We start from the raw sequence: 21,035 nt of genomic DNA, 5'->3' as shown, positions 1-21,035 counted from the left end.
TAAGGAAAGTCAAATGTTTTTATACGAATCAAGAGTGAATTAAAGATGCACACTCATTGAGCGCCCTTATTATATTGTGTCTTACATATGGGGCATGCTATAACTGAAATTCCATTGAAATGGTTTAATATATTATACCACTCAGAAAAGTTGGTTCCTCCCACAAGTTTTCAAGAGCACTGAATGTGCTTCCCTTTCAATGGCCAGCATCCTCTGCATTGTTTTCACAGATTGCCCAGAAACAGATAATAAAGGAGCACTGAATCATTCCAAACCATAGTTTAATGCCTCTGAATGTTTTCATGCGAAGGCTGAATTGTTTATTCTGTTTTGCAACGACTACTACTTGTCTCTGTGTACCTTGTGTAATGCAAGTTTTCCAAATTTAAGAAACAAAGGGTCCTTTTCTTAGGAAGGAGGGCACTGAACAGAGATTTGGGAGATGTGGGTTCTATTTGCAGATGTGCCACTGGACTTTCTGCATGAATTTGGGCAAGGTACATAGAACCAGATTTTCAAAAGAGCTCAAGTGTTAAGCAACCACAACTGAGCTCTGTATACCTCTGATACCTTCCTGTGAAATAGGGAGTATAGTACTTGTCTACATCAACACGAAGTTGTGACAATAAATCTATGGATGTTTTTGAGACACTCAAATACTGCAGCAATGGAGGCCACACAAGTACCCAGATACTTGTCTCACTCCAGTCTTGCACTGCTGCAACAGTACTGGCAAGAATTATTGAACTACTACTGATTTTTATCTGTGATGCATTATATTGTTCAAAATTACCATCCACTACCTATCATGCTGATCAACAATATCTCAGTGTTTAGATGTACTGCCCTGTCTGTGGGTGTCCATTTGTTCTTACCATCAGGGACTCAGAGTTTTGAACCCTCGTCTATAGGATTCTTAAAAGAGTCAGGCAGTCCCAACCTGCCACCCAGGAACCTGTAAACAAAGGTTAGAACAGCAACTGACTCTAACAGAGGAGTCCAGTCCTGGAATATGATTAGGGGGAACCCTGAAGGGGCCTCAGCCCCTATTTAATCCAAGCACAAGAACAGGAAATTGTCCTTGCAACAGGGTTCTCCCTGCTCAAGACTGCTTTCCCTGCAATACCTGCTCCTACAGCCTGCTGCTTATCTCCAATAATCTGATGCTGCCTCTTTCCTGACACCTGACCCGCAGTTTGCCTTCTAGCCTGTCTTGGACTCTGATCTCCTAGTAACCTGTTCCTACTTGACTCCTGCTCTGATCACTAGGTAAGATTGCCCATTCATGACAGCTACTTAGAGTGTAAGCTCCTTGTGGCGGCGAGTGTTTGTACAGCACCCAGCACTATGTGGTCTAGGGTTCCTTGGAGCTATAGTAATACAAAGAATAAGAATCATAAGAGTACAACACAATTCCTCCTATTGACATGAAGACCAAGAAAAGGATAATTCCTATCTTTAATGGAATATTGTAAATATAAAAGTCACACAAATAAAATTCCTTACCTGGGTTCCTAGCACTAGTTTAGAATGTTAAAATGAAAATTTATCTAAATGGCTGGTCACCATTTATGTGACTTCTTTAAATTATAAGTTTATCTCATCATGTACCAAATTGTACATGATTTGTGTGGTTTCATGAAATAGTACAATGTTTTTGGGCATATGTGAGGAAGGGATATGGGAGACCTGGGTTTGAGTCCCTGCTCTACCACAAGCTTCCTGTATGACCTTGGGAAAATCATTTAGTCTCTCAGTGCCTCAGTTCCCCATCTGTAAAATGGGAACAAACAATACTTTGGGCTTGTCTATACTTACGCGCTGGTTCGGCGGCAGGCAATCGAACTTCTGGGTTCGATTTATCGCGTCTTGTCTGGACGCGATAAATCGAATCCAGAAGTGCTCGCCGTCGACTCCGGTAATCCTGCTCGGTGAGAGGAGTACGCGGAGTCTACGGGGGAGCCTGCCTGCCGCGTCTGGACCATGGTAAAGTCAAATTAAGGTATGTCTACTTCAGCTACGTTATTCACGTAGCTGAAGTTGCGTATCTTAGATCGAATTGGGGGGTTAGTGTAGACCAGGCCTTTCCTAATTTGCCGGGAGGATTAATATATTAAAGACTGTGAATGTCAGGGTCTGTAGTAGAGCCAGTCTACAAGCAACCTAATGAGCAGAGCTGTCATGTAATAGGCCGTCTGAGCGGCTACTGGTAGGAGTCAGCAGACCAGCTCTTAAATCAACTGCAGTAGCAGTTCATCAATTGCTCACAGCACTCGCCCACTACTGTGATAGCACCTGCCCCTGGCTTGAACCCAGCTGTATCCTTGCCTTCCTCACCCAGTAACCTCTAATCCTCAGCTCCAATTTCTGACTTTGGCTTTAACCTTTGTTTCTGGCCTCTGACCCTGGCTCCTATTCCTGGCTACTGACTCCTGCTCCAACTACTAGGCACAACTGCCCACATCCCAGTCACTGACAGTGAGTTGCTCAGGTACTATGAAATTGGACGGGGGCGCGTATAAGTTTCCAGCACTGCAGAATATTTTGTTTCCTTCATAACACTGTTTTTGTACATATTGGGTTTGTTAAGCCTCTCAAAATAAAGGGCTCCATCCTGCTGCCAATGAAGGTAATAAAGAATGTTGTCATTGATTTCAGTAGAAATAGGAAAACTCCAAGAATAGACATTCACCCAAACCTAGTCTAGAGTGTCCCCTTATTATTATTTCTGATTTCCATTATACTGCACACTTTCCTTGAATCTAGTTTGTAGGTAGCTCCAAGCACTAAAGTAAATAATTCCTGTCCTCTTACTGCCCTTAACAAATTCCTGAAGCAATACGAATACTTTCTCTATTTAAGTCCAGGGCCTGAGGCTTTTACTTATGACTACGTAACTTGTTTGCAACTAACTGATTCGTTATAGAGCATAAACTGCAAACTGTAGCCACAAATCCTCACCGTTTTTTAAAAAAATGTTCATGCCAGGAAAATCAGAGAGATCATGTTGAACACGGCTTACTTTTTTTGGTCAGATACAAAGTCTAAATAAAATTACAGTAGTTTCCTAGCAACCCACAGATGTCTTTGTTCTTGAAATTCTTATCACCACCACAAAGGAAGAAAATGCCCCAATATTTTACATTATCCATTGCTTTTTCACAATTATTAGTCATAAAGTGCTGTGGTGATCCGAGCAGAAATTACAGGGCAGACAATTTCTATATCCGTGACATCTCATTAGTAGTGATGGATGCACTAGGAAGTTCTAGAACAGGGGGGGCTGGCAACCTCTGGCATGCGGCTCGCCACGGTAACCACCCTGGCGGGCCGGGCCAATTTACTTGCCTGCTGACGTGGCAGGTTCGGTCGATCGCGGCCTCCACTGGCTGCGTTTCGCCGTCTCAGGCCAATGGGGCAGCGGGAAGCGGCACGGGCGAGGCATGTGCTGGCTGCGGCTTCCCACTACCCCTATTGGCCTGGGACGGCAAACCACGGCCAGTGGGGGCCGCAATCGGCTGAACCTGCCGCGTCAGCAGGTAAATAAATTGGCCCGGCCTGCCAGGGTGCTTTCCGCGGCGAGCCGCATGCCAGAGGTTGCCAACCCCTGTTCTAGAACTATTACAAGAGAGAGCCCACTCATAACTGATACATTCGCTAATGTTCAGGCAGATAGTGGGAGCTTGATCCTGCAAAGTGCTGAGCAATCTGGCCTGATCCAGCAAAGCCCTTAAAAAAAAAAAAATAATGGAGATATCCCATCTCCTAGAACTGGAAGGGACCTTGAAAGGTCATTGAGTCCAGCCCCCTGCCTTCACTAGCAGGACCAAGTACTGATTTTGCCCCAGATCCCTAAGTGGCCCCCTCAAGGATTGAACTCACAACCCTGGGTTTAGCAGGCCAATGCTCAAACCACTGAGTGTCTCTCTAAGCACATGAGTAGTCCCAAAGTCACGAGACTATTCATAGGCTTACAGTTAAGCAGGGGCTCAAGGGCCACTTTGCAGGATTGAGACCTTGCCCAGCTTTATCCTTGTCTACCCAGGTACTCAGCCTGGAAGTGTGTAAAGGCAAGAAATTATTTCCATGTTCTCGATTTCATACGTATCTAATATCTCAAAATAGACATTCAATTCTTCACCTACCACACAACAAAAATAAGGGGGGGGGGAAAATGTTCCTTTCAGTAAAAAAAATGATCTTTCAAAATATCTCATTGGATGTCATCTTGATAACAAACAATACTGTAATAGTCAACATGTACATAGCACTTTTCACCTTCTAGTCAACTTTGCACGTGTATGAATACACCTCTACCCCGATACAACGCTGCCCTCGGAAGCCAAAAAATCTTACTGTGTTATAGGTGAAACCCGTTATCTCGAACTTGCTTTGGTCCACCAGAGTGCGCAGCCCCGCCCCCCCCGGAGCACTGCTTTACCGCGTTATATCCAAATTCATGTTATATTGGGTCACATTATATTGAGGTAGAGGTGTACCTTGCGAGCAAGGATCTTACAAAATTAAGCCGTATTGGCCTGGGATGGCGAACCACAGCCAGTGGGGGCCGCGATCGGCCGAACCTGCCGCGTCAGCAGGTAAATAAATTGGCCCGGCTCGCCAGGGTGCTTACCTCCCTGAGAGATATGTATTGTCCCTGTTTCACAAATGTAAAAACTGAAGCCCAGAAAGGTTCAGTGGCTTCTCCAGCATAAAACAGTAAATTTGGTGGCAGAGTCAAGAAGAGAACCCAGGAGTCCATACTCCTCAACCCATGCTGATAATAGATGCTCACAACTAAATGTGGGAGTATATCAGGATCAGGACAATAGAAAACTTGAGCACCCATAGAAAAGTACTTCAGTAATCCTTCATTACTGACATATTTTGGCCAAAAAACATTTCATTTAAACACAGTGATACACAGGGCAATACCTATCACCAAGCTGAAGCCCCATGCCTACCCTCTACACGGGGGTGAATTTCACTCACAGAAAACTGGATTCCCTTTCTGGCATCTGACTGACCACTACATTCAGAAAGGTTTCAGAGTGGTAGCTGTGTTAGTCTGTATCAGCAAAAAACGAGGAGTACTTGTGGCACGTTGGAGACTAACACATTTATTTGAGCATTGGAACAAGGAAATCCATCCCCTGCTGCCATGAGAGCAAGCAGAAAGCAAGTGTCATAGGAAGCTGGAATAGGATGGTTTGCCACTTACACTTGCAGGCATGATTAAAAACAACAACAAAACAACCTCCATATGCCAGGAATAGTAATATGCTCAATAATTTCCCAGCTCATCATGTAGAAATAATTGAAAGTATGGTAATGCTGAGTCGCCCCTTCCCCTTGAGTCTGAATGAACTTTGTTAATGCAGCCACCTATGCTTAGGCTCTTATAACCGACTTCACCTGCTTGAAGAAGGAGCACTTCAAAATGCCGGTTTATTGCTAAGGGAGCTGAGGGAGAGTAGCATGTGCAAGTTATAAATGAGGCACGCAGTGTTTTGACAATCCCTTAATTTCCATTCGGATCATAAGGATAACATGCAGATGTGTCTTCAAATTTCCCAGCCTGCATTTCTAAAAGTGATTTCATTTCACTGACATCTTGACATCAGTTAGCAACATGCAAGCTCGACAGAACTTAATTTGGAGGATGCTCTTCATAATTCTCACTCCTTTGGTATTTGGTTTCACATAAAACTACACTTCTACCCCGATATAATGCGGTCCTTGGGAGCCAAAAAATCTGACCGTGTTACAGGTGAAACCGCGTTATATCAAACTTGCTTTGATCTGCCGCAGTGCACAGCCCCGCCCGGAGCTTTACCACGTTATATCCGAATTCGTGTTAGATCAGTCGCGTTATATCGGGGTAGAGGTGTATATAGCAATGGCAGGGATGTCTCTCTGGAGCAAAATATTGTTACAACACTGCTTTCATGTTTTGGAGACCACTATTTACCTTATCCCATCTTGTCTATTGTCTCAAATGCTACCCATTGGGCTCTGTAATTCACCTCAGTGAATGCGTGAAATGCCTATTTTCGGTGCCTGTGTTCATTGCCCTACTGCAAAAATCCCTTAATAATCATGCTCATCAATGATAAGGCTTTACATGTTTAAAAGAGCCATGCAGACCTCAACCACTTAACCTCCACAACAGCCTTGGGGTAGCTAAGTATTATCCCCTTTTTTACACATGAATTAAGAGACACAGACTGTGAGTGGCATAAGTCCGCAAAACGGGTTGGTGATACATCCAGGATTAGGACTCAAGAGATCTTGAGTGCCAGCCCTAAATTATAACGGCTCAACCACACTGACTCGCCAGTAATGAGCCCTAATGTATTATTACTCCTGAGGGAATTCTGTGTCACCGCACATGCACAGAATTCATGTCTCCCACAGATTTCTTTGCTTCCCCACAAAAAAATGACTTCTGATGGGGAAGCAAAGGGAAGTGCGGGTGCGTTGTTTTGGGTACCCGGAGCAGCTGGCAGAGAGGTAAATCACTGCAGGCAGGGGGACGGGGGGAGGGGGGGTTGGGGTCGCCCTGGCTGGTGGCTCCTACCCTGCGCCAGGTTCTGCTGCTAGTCCCAGCTGGGCTGCGGGGTGGGAGAGAACAGAACGTCCTCTTTCCCTGCAAGGAGCAGCCTGGTCCAGGTCAGAAACCTCCCCCGGCCACAGGAAGCTCCACACCCCCACACACTTCCTGCCCCCATCTCTCTTCAGCCATGGGGGAGGGGTCACTGTACGGGGAGCTGCTCCTCCATCCACCCAACCCCCATGCATCCAGACCCCCACCCATATACATACCCCCTGCCAAGCCACACCACCCATACCCAGAACCCCCCCGCCGAGCCCTCCTCCTCCTGCATCCAGACCCCCATCCCTGCACCTAGACAATCCCCCACACTTGAACCGCCAGCCTGATGAGCCCCACCCCCCCCAGCACCCGGACCACTCCAACGACTCCCTGTACCTGGCCCCCCACCCCACTGAGCCCCAACCAGATGCACCCAGACCCCCACACCAGCACCTCCACTCCCGCTGCTGAGTCCCCCACACCCAGACCCCCGCCGCTGAGCTGCAACCCTCTTCATCTCGACCCCCCTGCAAAGTTCCATTCCCCCTGCACCTGGAACCCCACAATGAGCCCATGTGCATCCAGATCCCCTCGCATATCCCACTAAGCCACCCACACCCAGACTGCCCAACTGAACCCTGTTACCTCCCACCTGGATGCCCCAACACTAAGCCCCTCCACACTTGGATCCTGCTGGGCTGAGCCTGACTGCCCCACACCTGAATCGGGGGCCAGGGCTGGGAATGCGTGAGGCTCTGCCCCTTCTCACTTGCTGTCTTGGTGCGCCTGGTGCGGAGGTGCAGGGGTGTGTTTCTAGGGAAGGCCTAGCCCTTATACTATGTCTCACCGAGTCTGTGTCCGTGGGCGGGGGAAGGGGATTCAGAGTAATCTCTCACCTCCATGAAGCCAGTGGCTTGTGCTCCCCTCTGCCATGCTGAAGCCTACAAATTTATTTATTGACAAATAAAATATGCAAATAAAATATATCCTTCCCATCATTTCTCCAAATCAATCATTTCCATCCCTAATATTATTTTCCCCCTATGAGCAAATGATTTTTACTTAGAAAATATCTGAACCAAAATAAAATGCAAAGGCAGAAAACATCAGCTGGTAATGTTCACAATAATACATATGGGTAAGGATAAAGAACAGAACTGGTTGAAAATAAATGGAAATTTCAAATAATTTTTGAGGGTGAAATTTGAAATTTTGGTCTTTTTTTAAAAAAAAGAAAATTTTAAAGAAAAACAGCCTCGTATTTTTGACCAGCTCTAATAAAGAACAAGTTTATCTTTTTCTGCGACTCCTGGGACTGTAATAACAGCATGCCTCATGAATATCATGCATGACTCACTATTGCTACTATTCATCAAAAGGGAAACATTCAGAAACTAGTTCTCTTTGGAACAGTATCTCTAAACTGAGGTTACATGGTTTAAAATGTTATTTGTTGCCACTGCAGTTTAGGGTACAGCTCCTGTGTATTCCTCATGTCAAAACTTCTAACACACAACCACATTTTTACTTTGATATTTACCTAACATATGCTCCTTGTCAATCAGTTTGAAATGGACAAGCTAGTGCATTGCTCCGGGTCAACTTGCCCACTCGGAGAACTTGATTTCTGAGTTTTGCAAGGGTCCCTCCTTTTCTTTCTATCTCCTTCTGCTAGAGGTATATTAGCAACTAATGTGGGTAATTAGAAGCAGACTTGTCACAGTTTATTAAATTATAAAAAGTGTCAATTAGCTTAGTCATGGGCTTTTGCTGTGAAAGGTCTATTTAAAATGGAAGCTATACACACACACATTTAAAAAACAGTAACTATTTGTGTACTTAGCTCTACAATTCAAACCATTCTCCACTCACTCCTGAGCAATGTGGCACTGGTTGTCCAGGACTAACAAACGTGGGTTTGCACCTTTCTGAATAAACTCTTTTTTGCTCCCATTGAAGAAAATGACCGAAGACAATGGGATCACCTGAGAAACAGGCCCCTTATTTTGGTACTTTATCTATAGACACTCAATTTTTAATATATATTTCTCAGGAAGCTTAAAAATACACTTGCTCACTAGGGCCTGCATATCATTTACACTGGGGTTGATTTACACTGAGTTCTTAAAGTGAACAGCAATTACCCTTATACCATGTTAACACCACCTGTTCGCTGCCAGAGCAGTTTAAAGAAGCCTTGGTGTAAATAAGAATCTTTTTTCTTTTCTTTTTTTAAGGCCAACAACTTAGGGTTACCACCTTTGAAATGCCCGGCAAAACCCCGGCACCACTCCCACAAGACAAGACTGCCTTAACCCCAACCACAAGGCAATTCTGCAACCGCGCCTTCAGCAGCCACTGTAACTAGAGAGGTAACACATACATATAAGATTGATAACATTGAACCTCTCCTCACTCTCACGTGACTCAAACCCTCTCTCACACATTCGTGCGGTGCACTTACATGTTGGTGGGAAGAAGCTGCTGTATTTTCAACAGTTTTGATCTATCACTTAAACTGCGGAATTGGGAACACTGCAGCATCTTTAGCTGGACACAAACTTTTAACATTTGATATCCCAGTGTATTGTGATAATAATGCAAATCTTTAGACCCACATAAAAAAACCCAGCAGATTAAATTATTTTTCTGGCAACTGGCAAATCCATTTTAAAAAAGCCACAGCGGTCAAATACCGGTCAGGGGTAACCCTACCTACAACAATTGCACTGTTTAATGTAACACAACGGTAGAGGACATGATGTTTCTAAAACTAGACTGGCCCTTTATTAAGAGAACTATTTACAGAGGTGCTGTAACTGCAGCAAACATTCAAGCCATATGCACAGACTGACTTACTGATGCCTCCTCCAAACTCTCCCCTCCTGCAACCTGTGGTCCTCCCCTCCAAGTGCCAATGAGGTTGCTACATGTGCAACATCTTGCAACTCTAGATCGCCCTGTAAGTTGTGCTTCACTAGGAGTTCTTTCCCATTGTTCTTTTAGTAAGAAACATGTACTAAATCAGAAACTGGACAGTATCAGGATGTGACACTGGTAATACAACCCACAGTTCTGTTTTCAAATGGGAAACTGAACAGGCAAAAAGTGATCATGTTTGTATCCTTTATTTCTCATGTATGATGTATAAAAATGGCTCACTGTTTTATTTTCCAAATAAGGTTTGCTTGCTTGTTTTTTAAATTAGAGATATCAGACCAGAACCTCAGCTGGTATAAATCGATGCTACTCTGATTGACTTCAGTGCAGCTACTCTGAACAGCAGTTGAGAATTTGGCCTATCAACTCAAGACTTCCCCTCCTTGCTGAGGCAACCTTTGGAGGACTGGAACTGAGATGAGGACACCACAGTTGGTAGAAAATCTGTGTTGGCACTTTCCCAGTTCTCATGCTAAGCCCCCTAATTAATGTCTGGGAAAACTGCACTGAAAAATGCAGATTAAAAACTATTTTTGGAAAACCACTTTGAAGCCATTCCGATACAGCATACATAAGCAGCAAAGGGCACAACGATGAAGTACAAAAGGAAGCATACATACTAAGCGCAGTCCATCTTAAGGGTAATAATAACTGTAGTTAATTGCTAGTCATGTTATTGCTTATTCCTACAGCTGATCAATAATTCATAACAAACTGTTTAGAGGGAGGATGATTTGTGGTTAAAGCACTGGACTGGGACACAGGAGATCCAGAATCTATTCTTGGCTCTGTCACAGACTTCCTATGTGACCTTGGGCAAGTCAATCTCTTTGTGCTCAAGTTCCCCATCCATAAAATAAGGATAATAGTGGTTCCTTTCCCTACACACACACACTATGGCTGTCTTGTCTATTTAGATTGTACTCTCTTCTGAGCAGGGTTTTCACTATCTGTATGCACCTAGCATAACGGTGACTCAACCTTGTCTGGCAGCTATAGGTGCTATTGCGATACAAATTAATAATAATATTCAATCCATTTCTGTTGGCCAATTGTCCACAAGCAGCAATTTTCTCAAATGTATTCACTATTCAAAGTTATTCACCAAATCATTTCTATGCATTCTGGGTCTTTTATAAGTCTTAGAATGTTCATAAGCAGTTTATTGCAAGTATTTAATATTAAGCTGCAGCACAAAGAATCATGGGATATGCCCCCAGAAGTCGTAGTGACACAAATGGGTGAGTGTAGCACTGGGAAGGACGCAGTAACTCCCACTGAACTCAGCGGGTGTCCTTCCACTGACTTTAGTGGGAGGTGGATCAGGCCCTAAAATTATTACAAATTTATTATATGTGCTAGCGGTGATTTTCAAACTCTTATCGCTTGACCAAATCAGAATGTTTTTTTCTCTAGAACACAGAGACACTTATCCTTCCTAAAGCCTATTTCCTGGCCAATTTACAGCTATCTACCCCATCCTCCGTGCACGCACTCCAGCGCTACAGCTGCTCACAAAATGTCATGACTATTATTTTATAATAGAAACGGTGTATTCTTTTTTAAATCTCATCATTCTCACCTCCAAGAAAAAAAAAAAAAAAAAAAAGAAAAGACAACTATTTTCCTCTCAAAGTTTACCTAAAGTGTGGAGACTAGAGGGCTGATTTAAAGCCCTTTGAAGTCAACAGAAGTATTTCCATTGACTTAAGCAGGCTTTGGGTCAGACAATAGCCCTGGAAATTTAGCCTAAAAGCTGCATGTTTCAAAAAGCTATGAGCAATGGAAAGCAGGTTCTTTGAATAAAAGTGCTAGTCAACCCTAACTGCAGAATTCACAAGCGCTTTATCTTTAATATATGTTAATCTCTCATACAGCAAGACTGGGGTGTGATACATGAAGGGAGGGGTTGTAGCTCCCTTTGATGGACACCCAGCCAGCCAGTTAGCTGTAAAATCCCTCTTGGTATCTGTTCTCTGCTTGCTTTACCTGTAAAGGGGTAATAAGCCCACAGGTAAAAGAAAAGGAGTGGGCACCTGACCAAAAGAGTCAATGGGAAGGTAGAACTTTTTAAAACTGGCAAAGAAACTTTCCTTTTGTCTGTTGTTCTCTGGGCTGCAAGGACGGAGCAGGAATGCTGTCTAAGGCTTGAACCAGGTATGAAAATTCATTTTCCACACCTAGAAGAAATTATTTGGATAGGGATTGTTTAGTTAGACACAATCAGGTTTATTTTTTATTTTGGCTTGTGGGTCTCCTTTGTGCTAACCCCCAATGCTTTTGTTTGCTTGCAAACTTTAAGCTGAACCCTCAAAAAAGCTAGTTTGGGTGCTTAATTTTTGGAATGGTTTCTTTTAAGATTTAGCAAAAAACCTAAGTTCCAGATGTAATTTTTTCCTTTTCGTTTTTAATAAAATTTACCTTTTTTAAGAACAGGATTGGATTTTTGGTGTCCTAAGAGGTTTGTGCTTGTTGTTTGATTAGCTGGTAGCCACAGCTAATTTCCTTTGTTTTCTTCTCAGCTCTTCCCGGGGGGGGGGGGGGGGGGCTTGAAAGGGTTTGAGGGTACTCCACAGGGAGGAATTCCCAAGTGCTCCTTCCTGGGTTCAAAGGGTTGAGGTTTTTTTGCATTTGGGTGGTGGCAGCATTTACCAAGCCAAGGCCAGAGAAAAGCTGTAACCTTGGGAGTGTAATACAAGCCTGAGGTGGCCAGTATTAATTTTTAAAATCCTTGTGGGCCCCCACCTTCTGCACTTGGAGTGACAGAGTGGGGATTCAGCATCAACAGGGGTTCATTTCAGAAGAGGTGCAATTAAGCACTAATGGAGTCTCATTTTAAAAATCAGAAAGTGAAAAGGATACTTGTAAATAAGAGAAAAGAGAGAGATTCCATAGGTCACTCCTTACAGGGTCTTACATTCCCACTTACAAAGAAAGGCAATTAAAATCTGTGGATACAGAAAAAAAAAAACCATACAGCAGTATAGATCTGTCATGAATTGATATTAATATGAAGTGGTATTTTACATGGAAACATACTGCATTTATGCTTCTTATTCTGGAATCATACGCACGCACACAAGGCAGTCGGCATACCCACTGAAACAGCACTTTGATTTGTATTAAGTGTGCTATACATTTTGGCTTTCAAAAGGGATTAGATACTATGTTCAGATTTTAACATTTCCTTCAGTTTTCATTTAATTGTGGTATATTCTAGGCAGGGCTGATAGCACTGTATCAACAGTAAGATTGCCCAACATTTCCCATTATAAGAACCTGTTTTCAATTGGTTCAAGTGTGACCAAGTTATATGCATTTGGGCTGAAATTTTCCATTCCTGGTGTCTGCCTCAGGCTGATTTTTTTTTTTTTTTAAATTTCAGGCAAAAGGGTTCAGCAATTTCCAAGAAAGAAATATGGATCATTATGTTGTTTGCTCATGTTAAAATATTCTAGACACTTTTTCTTTTAAAAGCTCTAGCACCTCCATGCTTTGGAGCAGGGACTTGAAATTTGGCAGGGGGCAACCTTTGTTTCACAGATGTGCCTTTTATTGTCCCTTGGAAACTCCATCCTAATGTGTCCAAATTCTTATCCTTGAAGAACTGCAGATCAAACATGCTCAGTAGAGGGTTCTTAGATTTTAGCAGTTTTCTCAAAGATTCTCTGTGCACTGGACATGTTCCAAGCCACAGCTGAACAGGGTTTTGTCTGCAATTGCAGTTCAGGGCTGCTATAGGCTGTTCTTAGTCCAGGCATCTAAGCAGAGAGACTGTCTCTCCTACGCTTCCCATGATCCCCCATCTGCCAGTAGGCCCAGGCTGCATGGAGGAAGAATTCATCTGAGTCTCATGCAGAAGGGATAAAATCCAGACCAGAGGGGAGGGAAAGGAACACATTGGGACAAGAAGCTTGGGGGTGGGGAACTAGAACTGTGAATTAAGGGGAGAGATGAGACTGTGGCGGGTTGGGAAAAGACACTGGGAGAAGGATGGGAAATGCCGGAGACTGAAATCAGATGAGGAGTCAGGCATCAGACTCAGAACGGCTGGCTACGGAGACTAGGACCAATACGTAAGGGGGAGGAGGTGATGAAGGAGAGGAGAGAGATCTGGCTGGAAGCCAGGATGAGGGGAGAGAACTGAGAGGGGACACTGAGATTGGACAAAAATCCTGGAAGGAAGATTGGGACTGGGAACATGGGAGCAAGGAGGGGCATGACTGGAGGCCAGGGTGAGGGAGAGAAAGATTGGAAGAGAAGCAGGAGAGGACAACTTGGACTGGCTGGGTAAGGAGATTTAAGTTTGGAGGAGGGATGAACTAGGAATGGCTACACAAGAAAACTGGGAATTGGGGGCAGACTAATAAGGGGATCAGAAGTCCACAATGATGAAACTAGAACTACCTGAGCAAGAAAACCAGGATTGGGATGAGTAGCCTGAGGAGTGGAGACTGGGACTGGGTAGGTGAGAAGTATGGAACTGGGACAAGGAGGCCGGGATGGTAAGAGACAGGACTGGGACAAGTCTGAGGGGATGGGACAGAATGTGTCACACTTGGGGCACATGCACAGAAGAGTCTATACCTGCTAGAGCACACAACCTCCAACAGAACGGAACCTATAATTTCTGAGTCTCACCATGCTCTGCTGTGAAAATCTCTGAAACCACTGGCAAAGGATCTCATCCCCCCCTTGGAGTTGGTCTACACAGAGGATAACAATCCACTGTTGCTATCAGTTACTCCATTAGTTCATGTGTCAGAGGTGTATGCAGTGGGTCTAAGGGTTCCTTTCCTGTTGATGAACCATGTAAGAGTGTCAATATGATCCCACATAATGGTATTTCAGGGTGTGGTTTTTTCCAGTTTCCTTTTTAAAAAACCTAGGAAATTACACATGAAAACAAGATGAAAAGAATATTATTAAGGCTGCAAAGTTAAGCTCTAAAAAATTAGGAATTCCAAATTAAGGATGCCTGTGCAACCTTAATTCAGCTGCTGGGGGCATTAGGATACAGCCTCTAACTCTCACACACTATTTTTCCATAGGACCCTTGCCTCAGTCAGTGCACAGAATGGACAGTGTTCACTTAATGAGGAGATTTTTTTCACCTCATTGTTCAGTGTATGCCTTCTTTACTGCAAAACCATCTAAATCCTCCTCTGATAGAGTTATTAGTTTCCTTATGAATTTTCTATGGCGCTGGTCACTATAGCATCTGAGTGCTTTACAAATATTAATGAATTCATTTTCACACTATACTTGTGAGATGAGTTGGGGGCATTATCCCTATTTTACAGATGGGGCAATGAGGCCCAGGAAGATTAAGGTCAAAAGTGTTCACTAATTTTAGGTTCCAAATTTCAGCGGCCTAAGAACTCCTTTTTTAGAGCTCTTACCATTATATGGCATTTTATATGATCAAAGCACATGTCCCATTGACTTCAGTTATAGCTGAGAGTGTTCAGCACTCCTGCAAATTAGATCCCAGAGTCTCAACTCAGGCACCCAGAAAATACAGAACACACTAAATTTGGTATAAGTGACTTGCCCAACGTCACATAAGAACTCTATGGCAAAGACAGGGACAGAATTTAATTCCCCGGGATAGTATTCAACTGCTTTAACCATGAGACCATCCTTTCTCTTCCTGCATTCTCCTGCCTCATGCACTATACACCTTCCAAATTCTGCTACAAATGATGCAGGGACCTTCAAACAACTGTCCCCTTCCCTGCATAACCTTGATTTATATTCAGAGCATGTCTATTCTGTGAACCAACTGGGGCAGAGGTCCAATGGAAAAAATAGTGTGTGACCAAGAAATTAAAGACTGTATCACAGTTCATATGCACAAGGGGGCTGAATTAAGGTTGCACAGGAAACCTTAATTTTGGCATTTCCTAATTTTTGAGTGCTTGACTTCGCAACATTAATAATGTTTTTTTAAAACTTATTTTTGTGTGTGCGATAATAGTATGTACAGTAACATGGATACCTCTTCTCCATAATAAAAATAATAAGAATAACATAAGAACGGCCGTACCGGGTCAGACCAAAGGTACATCTAGCCCAGTATCCTGTCTACCGACAGTGGCCAATGCCAGGTGCCCCAGAGGGAGTGGACCTAACAGGCAATGATCAAGTGATCTCTCTCCTGCCATTCATCTCCATCCTCTGACAAACAGAGGCTAGGGACACCATTCCTTACCCATCCTGGCTAATAGCCATTAATGGACTTAACCACCATGAATTTATCCAGTTCTCTTTTAAACGCTGTTATAGTCCTAGCCTTCACAACCTCCTCAGGCAAGGAGTTCCACAAGTTGTCTGTGCGCTGTGTGAAGAAGAACTTCCTTGTATTTGTTTTAAACCTGCTGCCTATTAATTTCATTCTTGTATTATGGGAATAAGTAAATAACTTTTCCTTATCCACTTTCTCCACATTACTCATGATTTTATATACCTCTATCATATCCCCCCTATTTATGTTTTTCCATGTGTCTGACAATTTTATTCTTAACTATTGTTTCGACTAATTTGCCCGGTACGGATGTTAGACTTACCGGTCTGTAATTGTCGGGATCACCTCTAGAGCCCTTTTTAAATATTGGCGTTACATTAGCTAACTTCCAGTCATTGGGTACAGAAGCCGATTTAAAGGACAGGTTACAAACTTTAGTTAATAGTTCCGCAACTTCACATTTGAGTTCTTTCATAATAATTTGTTCCTTCTGTAAAATATACTCTGGATTAAAGTAGTATAGCTAAAGAACATTAGATAGTTATTCTCCTCCATAGAAATCTAGGCTACAAAGACTTCTTCAATTCAGAGAATTTATATGTCAGAAAACTGGTCTTCTCTTTCAAAAGAGAGAGCTTTCCATGAACTTTCCTTGAATAGTTGCTTCCTGGATACCATACTGGACAAATATACAATGTAAAAGGAGCTGTGCTATTGTGTGTGGGTGTTGTAATAATCATAAACCTTACGCCTGGTACTGCAAAGCTGATTAAACATTAGCTTCAATATAAAGAGAGTGAATTAATGGATGTCTCCATTATTCATTTCCTTCTAAGTAAACAGTAGAGAAAAGGGATACTATAGGCTTTCATTCCAAAAGAAATCATTGTGAGGATGGGATGAATTAGTTGTTTCCCCTATATGACTAGCACCATCCATTTTTGACTGTTCTAGTTGTCACAGAGGCTCTACCCGTTTAGACTCACCTTGGCAAGCTCGTCCACCCCACTTGCGCTTCTTGCCAACGTTACAAGATCGACTTGCATTTTATCCACCCATGACTTTATTCTACAGAAATAAAAAGAAGAGAGAAAGATGTCCCATCAGATCAATGGCAAATAGTTATGATGATCACAAACACAAACGCAGGCTGACAGATTATCCTCCAGGAGGCAGATTGATGCCGAAGTCCCCTCGATATTGCTGTGAATCTGCTTTAGACATTCATTCTCTTTCTCTCTTTCATAGAAGCTGTCTGCCTTGCCCAGGCAAGGCCCAACACGGTGAGGAAGCTGTATACAATGACCTATCATCAAAAAAAGGGCAAAAAGTCAGGACACATGAAAACAGTTGTTTAAAGGGCACAGGAGCCTTGCCCTTGATTGTTGAAAAAGTAACCTGTGTGCCCTTTTGGAATATGCCACCAATACTGAGACATAAGTTAATGTGAATCTCTTTTGTTAGCTCAAATCTAGCCTGGTCTTACACCAACCAATTTTGTTACTATCTGTAGACTGCATGGTGGTCCCCGCATATCCTAGACAAGAGTTCCTGTCACAAAACCCATCACCACAATTAGCACTAGCTGACAGCTGCAGCAGAGAGGTTAGAGACTAAATGGTATAGAGACTGACTAGCCTTCCACTTGTATTTTGATTCTAAGTCTTCAAGTGTCAGGTGAACTTTTCTGCAGTTGTATCTCTCATAAGGTTGTCTATAGTGATCAGATCACCTGTTGGCTGAACAATCAAGCAGATTGTCAGCACTTATTATTACTATCTATGGTATGGTCCCCATTACCCTAGTATATGAGCACATTCTAATCTTTAATGTATTTATCCTCACAAAACCCCTGTGACTTCAGAAAAGCAGACTTTGACTCCCTCAGGGAACTGATGGGCAGAATCTCCTGGGAGGCTAATATGAGGGGGAAAGGAGTCCAGAAGACTGGCTGTATTTTAAAGAAGGCTTATTGAGGGCACAGGAACAAACCATCCCGATGTGCAGAAAGAATAGCAAATATGGCAGACAACCAGCTTGGCTTAACAGAGAAATCTTCGGTGAGCTTAAACACAAAAAGGAAGCTTACAAGAAGTGGAAACTTGGACAGATGACTAGGGAGGAGTATAAAAATATTGCTCGAGCATGCAGGGCTGTAATCAGAAAGACCAAAGCACAATTTAAGTTATAGCTAGTAAGGGATGTGAAGGGTAACAAGAAGGGTTTCTACAGGTATGTTAGCAACAAGAAGACGATCAGGGAAAGTCTCGGATCCTTACTGAATGGGGAGGCAACTTAGTGACACATGATGTGGAAAAAGCTGAAGTACTCAATGGTTTTTTTGCCTCAGTCTTCACAGATAAGGTCAGCTCCCAGACTGCTGCATTGGACAGCACAGTATGGGGAGGAGGTGAGCAGCCCTCTGTGGCAAAAGAACAGGTTAAGGACTATTTAGAAAAGCTGGACATACACAAGTCCATGGGGCCGGATGTAGTGCATCCGAGGGTGCTTAGGGAGTTGGCTGATGTGATTGGAAAAAGGCAAATATAGTGCCCATATTTTAAAAAGGGAAGAAGGAGAATCCAGGGAACTACAGACTGGTCAGCCTCACCTCAGTCCCTGGAAAAATCATGGAGCAAATCCCAAAGGAATCCATTTTGAAGCACTTGGAAGAGAGGAAGGTGATCAGGAACAGTCAACATGGATTCACCAAGGGCAAGTCATGCCTGACCAACCTGATTGCCTTCTATGATGACATAACTGGCTCTGTGGATATGGGGAAAGCGGAGGACGTGATATACCTTGACTTTAGGAAAGCTTTTGATACCATCTCCCACAGTATTCTTGCCAGCAAGTTAAATAAATATGGATTAGATAAATGGACTATAAGGTGGATAGAACGCTGGCTAGATTGTCAGGCTCAACGGGTAGTGATCAATGGGTCAATGTCTAGTTGGTAGCTGGTATCAAGTGGAGTGCCCCAGGGGTCAGTCCTGCGTCCGGTTTTGTTCAATATCTTCATTAAGTTTGCAGATGACACTAAGCTGGGGGGTGAGGTAGATATGCTGGAGGGTAGGGATAGGGTCCAGAGTGACCTAGACAAATTGGAGGATTGGGTCAAAAGAAATCTGATGAGGTTCAACAAGGACAACTGCAGAGTCCTGCACTTAGGATGGAAGAATCCCATGCACTGCTACAGGTTGGGGACCGACTGGCTAAGCAGCAGTTCTGCAGAAAATGACCTGGGGATTACAGTGGATAAGAAGCTGGATATGAGTCAGCAGTGTGCCCTTGGGCTATTAGTAAGATCATTGCCAGCAGATCGAGGGAAGTGATTATTACCTTCTATTCGGCACTGGTGAGGCCATATCTAGAGTATTGTGTCGAGTTTTGGGCCCCCCACTACAGAAAGGATGTGGACAAATTGGAGAGAGTCCAGCGGAGGTCAACGAAAATGATTAGTGGGCTGGAGGCACATGACTTATGAGGAGAGGCTGAGGGAACTGGGCTTATTTAGTCTGCAGAAAAGAAGAGTAAGGGGGGGATTTGATAGCAGCCTTCAACTACCTGAAGGTGGGTTCCAAAGAGGATGGAGCTAGGCTGTTCTCAGTGGTGGCAGATAACAGAACAAGAAGTAATGGTCTCAAGTTGCAGTGGGGGGCGGGAGGAGGAGTGTAGGTTGGATATTAGGAAAAAAATATTTCACTAGGAGGGTGGTGAAGCACTGGAATGGGTTACCTAGGGAGGTGGTGGCATCTCCATCCTTAGAGGTTTTTAAGGCCCAGCTTGACAAAGCCCTGGCTGGGATGATTTAGTTGGGGTTTGTCCTGCTTTGAGCAGGGGGTTGGACTAGATGACCTCCTGAGGTCTCTTCCAATCCTAATCTTCTATGATTCAAAGGCTGAGTGTCACCATGCCCCATTTTTAGGTGCCTAGAAAGTCACAGGAACAACACTGTGATCCACAAAGCTGAGTTATGTGTGCTGGCTCCCTATACAATGAATGGGGACAGAGAGTCACCTTAGAATGTGATCCAGGATGGAGTAGCAGGGACCCCAAAACAGCCCTTCACTCTCCTGCCAGGTTGTCAGAATGGATTTCACCTCCCCAGTTGCTATGCAGAACCCAAACACAGGCATGAGGCAGCTAGTGGTGATTTGACCTAGAGAGATTCTCTCAGCCTTGGTCACAACAGCAGATGCAGAGTAACAACACTGTTGGATGGCTTTGATTCAGCTGAAGCTTCAGCTCTGATCACTAAACAGGAGCTAAGCCAGAAGAGATGTAAATCACTCTGCCCAGCAGCTGCACACAGTGCATATGCTTTGGATTTCACTTCAATGTCATGTGAACAAGGTCAAGCTCCTAGGAATATAGATTGTAGTCCTTTATCGAACTGGCGCAAGGTCATTTGCCCTCCATGTAAGCCAGGGCATTTGTCCCTGTAAGGAGAGGTTTTTGTTTCAAATAGGTAGCACCGACAGGTAGGAGAATGCAGCAGTTAAAGTTCCAGAATCGTTGGGGATTATTGTCATTGTACTATTACGTACCGCAATTCAATTGAGGCACATCAATAGGCTGTCTCATTCAGATTATATTTTATTTTATTATAAACCCTCTCTGTCCATAAGCCATCACCCACACTTGTAACACTACTATCACATCCTGGGGTGCAATCTGGGATGAGGAGTTGTATCACCTCTTACCCTATAAACCTTATGTGCATTAAAAGCTTTGTTACTGTAACTCCCTGCCTGGGATGTTCACAGTCAGCGACTAGCATGCCCTGAGTGGTTGTGTATAACTGCAGCCTTAGTCCAGCAACTCTGAACTCAGCAGCCTGCCAGCAATACACCAGTCACATTCACTGTTTTCTACCAGCTTTGGTTGGTACTTGGAGGGTGACCTCAACACAACCCTTCCCCTGAATTTTCCCAAAGCCACATGCTCTGCAAAGTCCAGCCACCTCCTGGACCATTCAGAGAGATATTAAGGTTCATTTGCTCCTTTAAAGAGCCAAAAGCATATTACATCTTATTAAGGGCTTGTCTACACTTACTAGAGGATTGACGGTGTGGCAATTGATGCATCAGCAGTCGATTTAATAGGTCTAATGAAGACCCACTAAATCGACCGCCGATCGCTGTCCCGTTAACTCCTGTACTCCACCTGATCAAGAAGAGCAAGGGGAGTTGACAGGAAAGCATCTCCCATCGACGTTACCTAGTGTAGACCCTGCGGTAAGTAGATCTA

General features: G+C 43.7%; 1 protein-coding gene across 8 annotated transcripts in view; it reads right to left on the bottom strand.

Moving 5' to 3' along the window:
- The window catches only part of CACNA2D1 (calcium voltage-gated channel auxiliary subunit alpha2delta 1), a 660,196-nt gene that overhangs the window by 560,707 nt on the left and 78,454 nt on the right, over nt 1–21,035 (bottom strand). For all 8 annotated transcript variants that reach the window (XM_065553645.1, XM_065553650.1, XM_008178507.4 and 5 more), the window contains exon 2: nt 16,769–16,850. In XM_065553645.1, coding sequence (XP_065409717.1) covers nt 16,769–16,850 — 82 coding nt within the window. The remainder of the gene's footprint in view (nt 1–16,768; nt 16,851–21,035) is intronic.

Source organism: Chrysemys picta, chromosome 1 (genome assembly GCF_011386835.1).
Source record: "Chrysemys picta bellii isolate R12L10 chromosome 1, ASM1138683v2, whole genome shotgun sequence".
Taxonomy (NCBI): Eukaryota; Metazoa; Chordata; order Testudines; family Emydidae; genus Chrysemys; species Chrysemys picta.
Note: the sequence above shows the minus strand (reverse complement) of the source record. Positions and strands in the feature narration are given on the sequence as shown.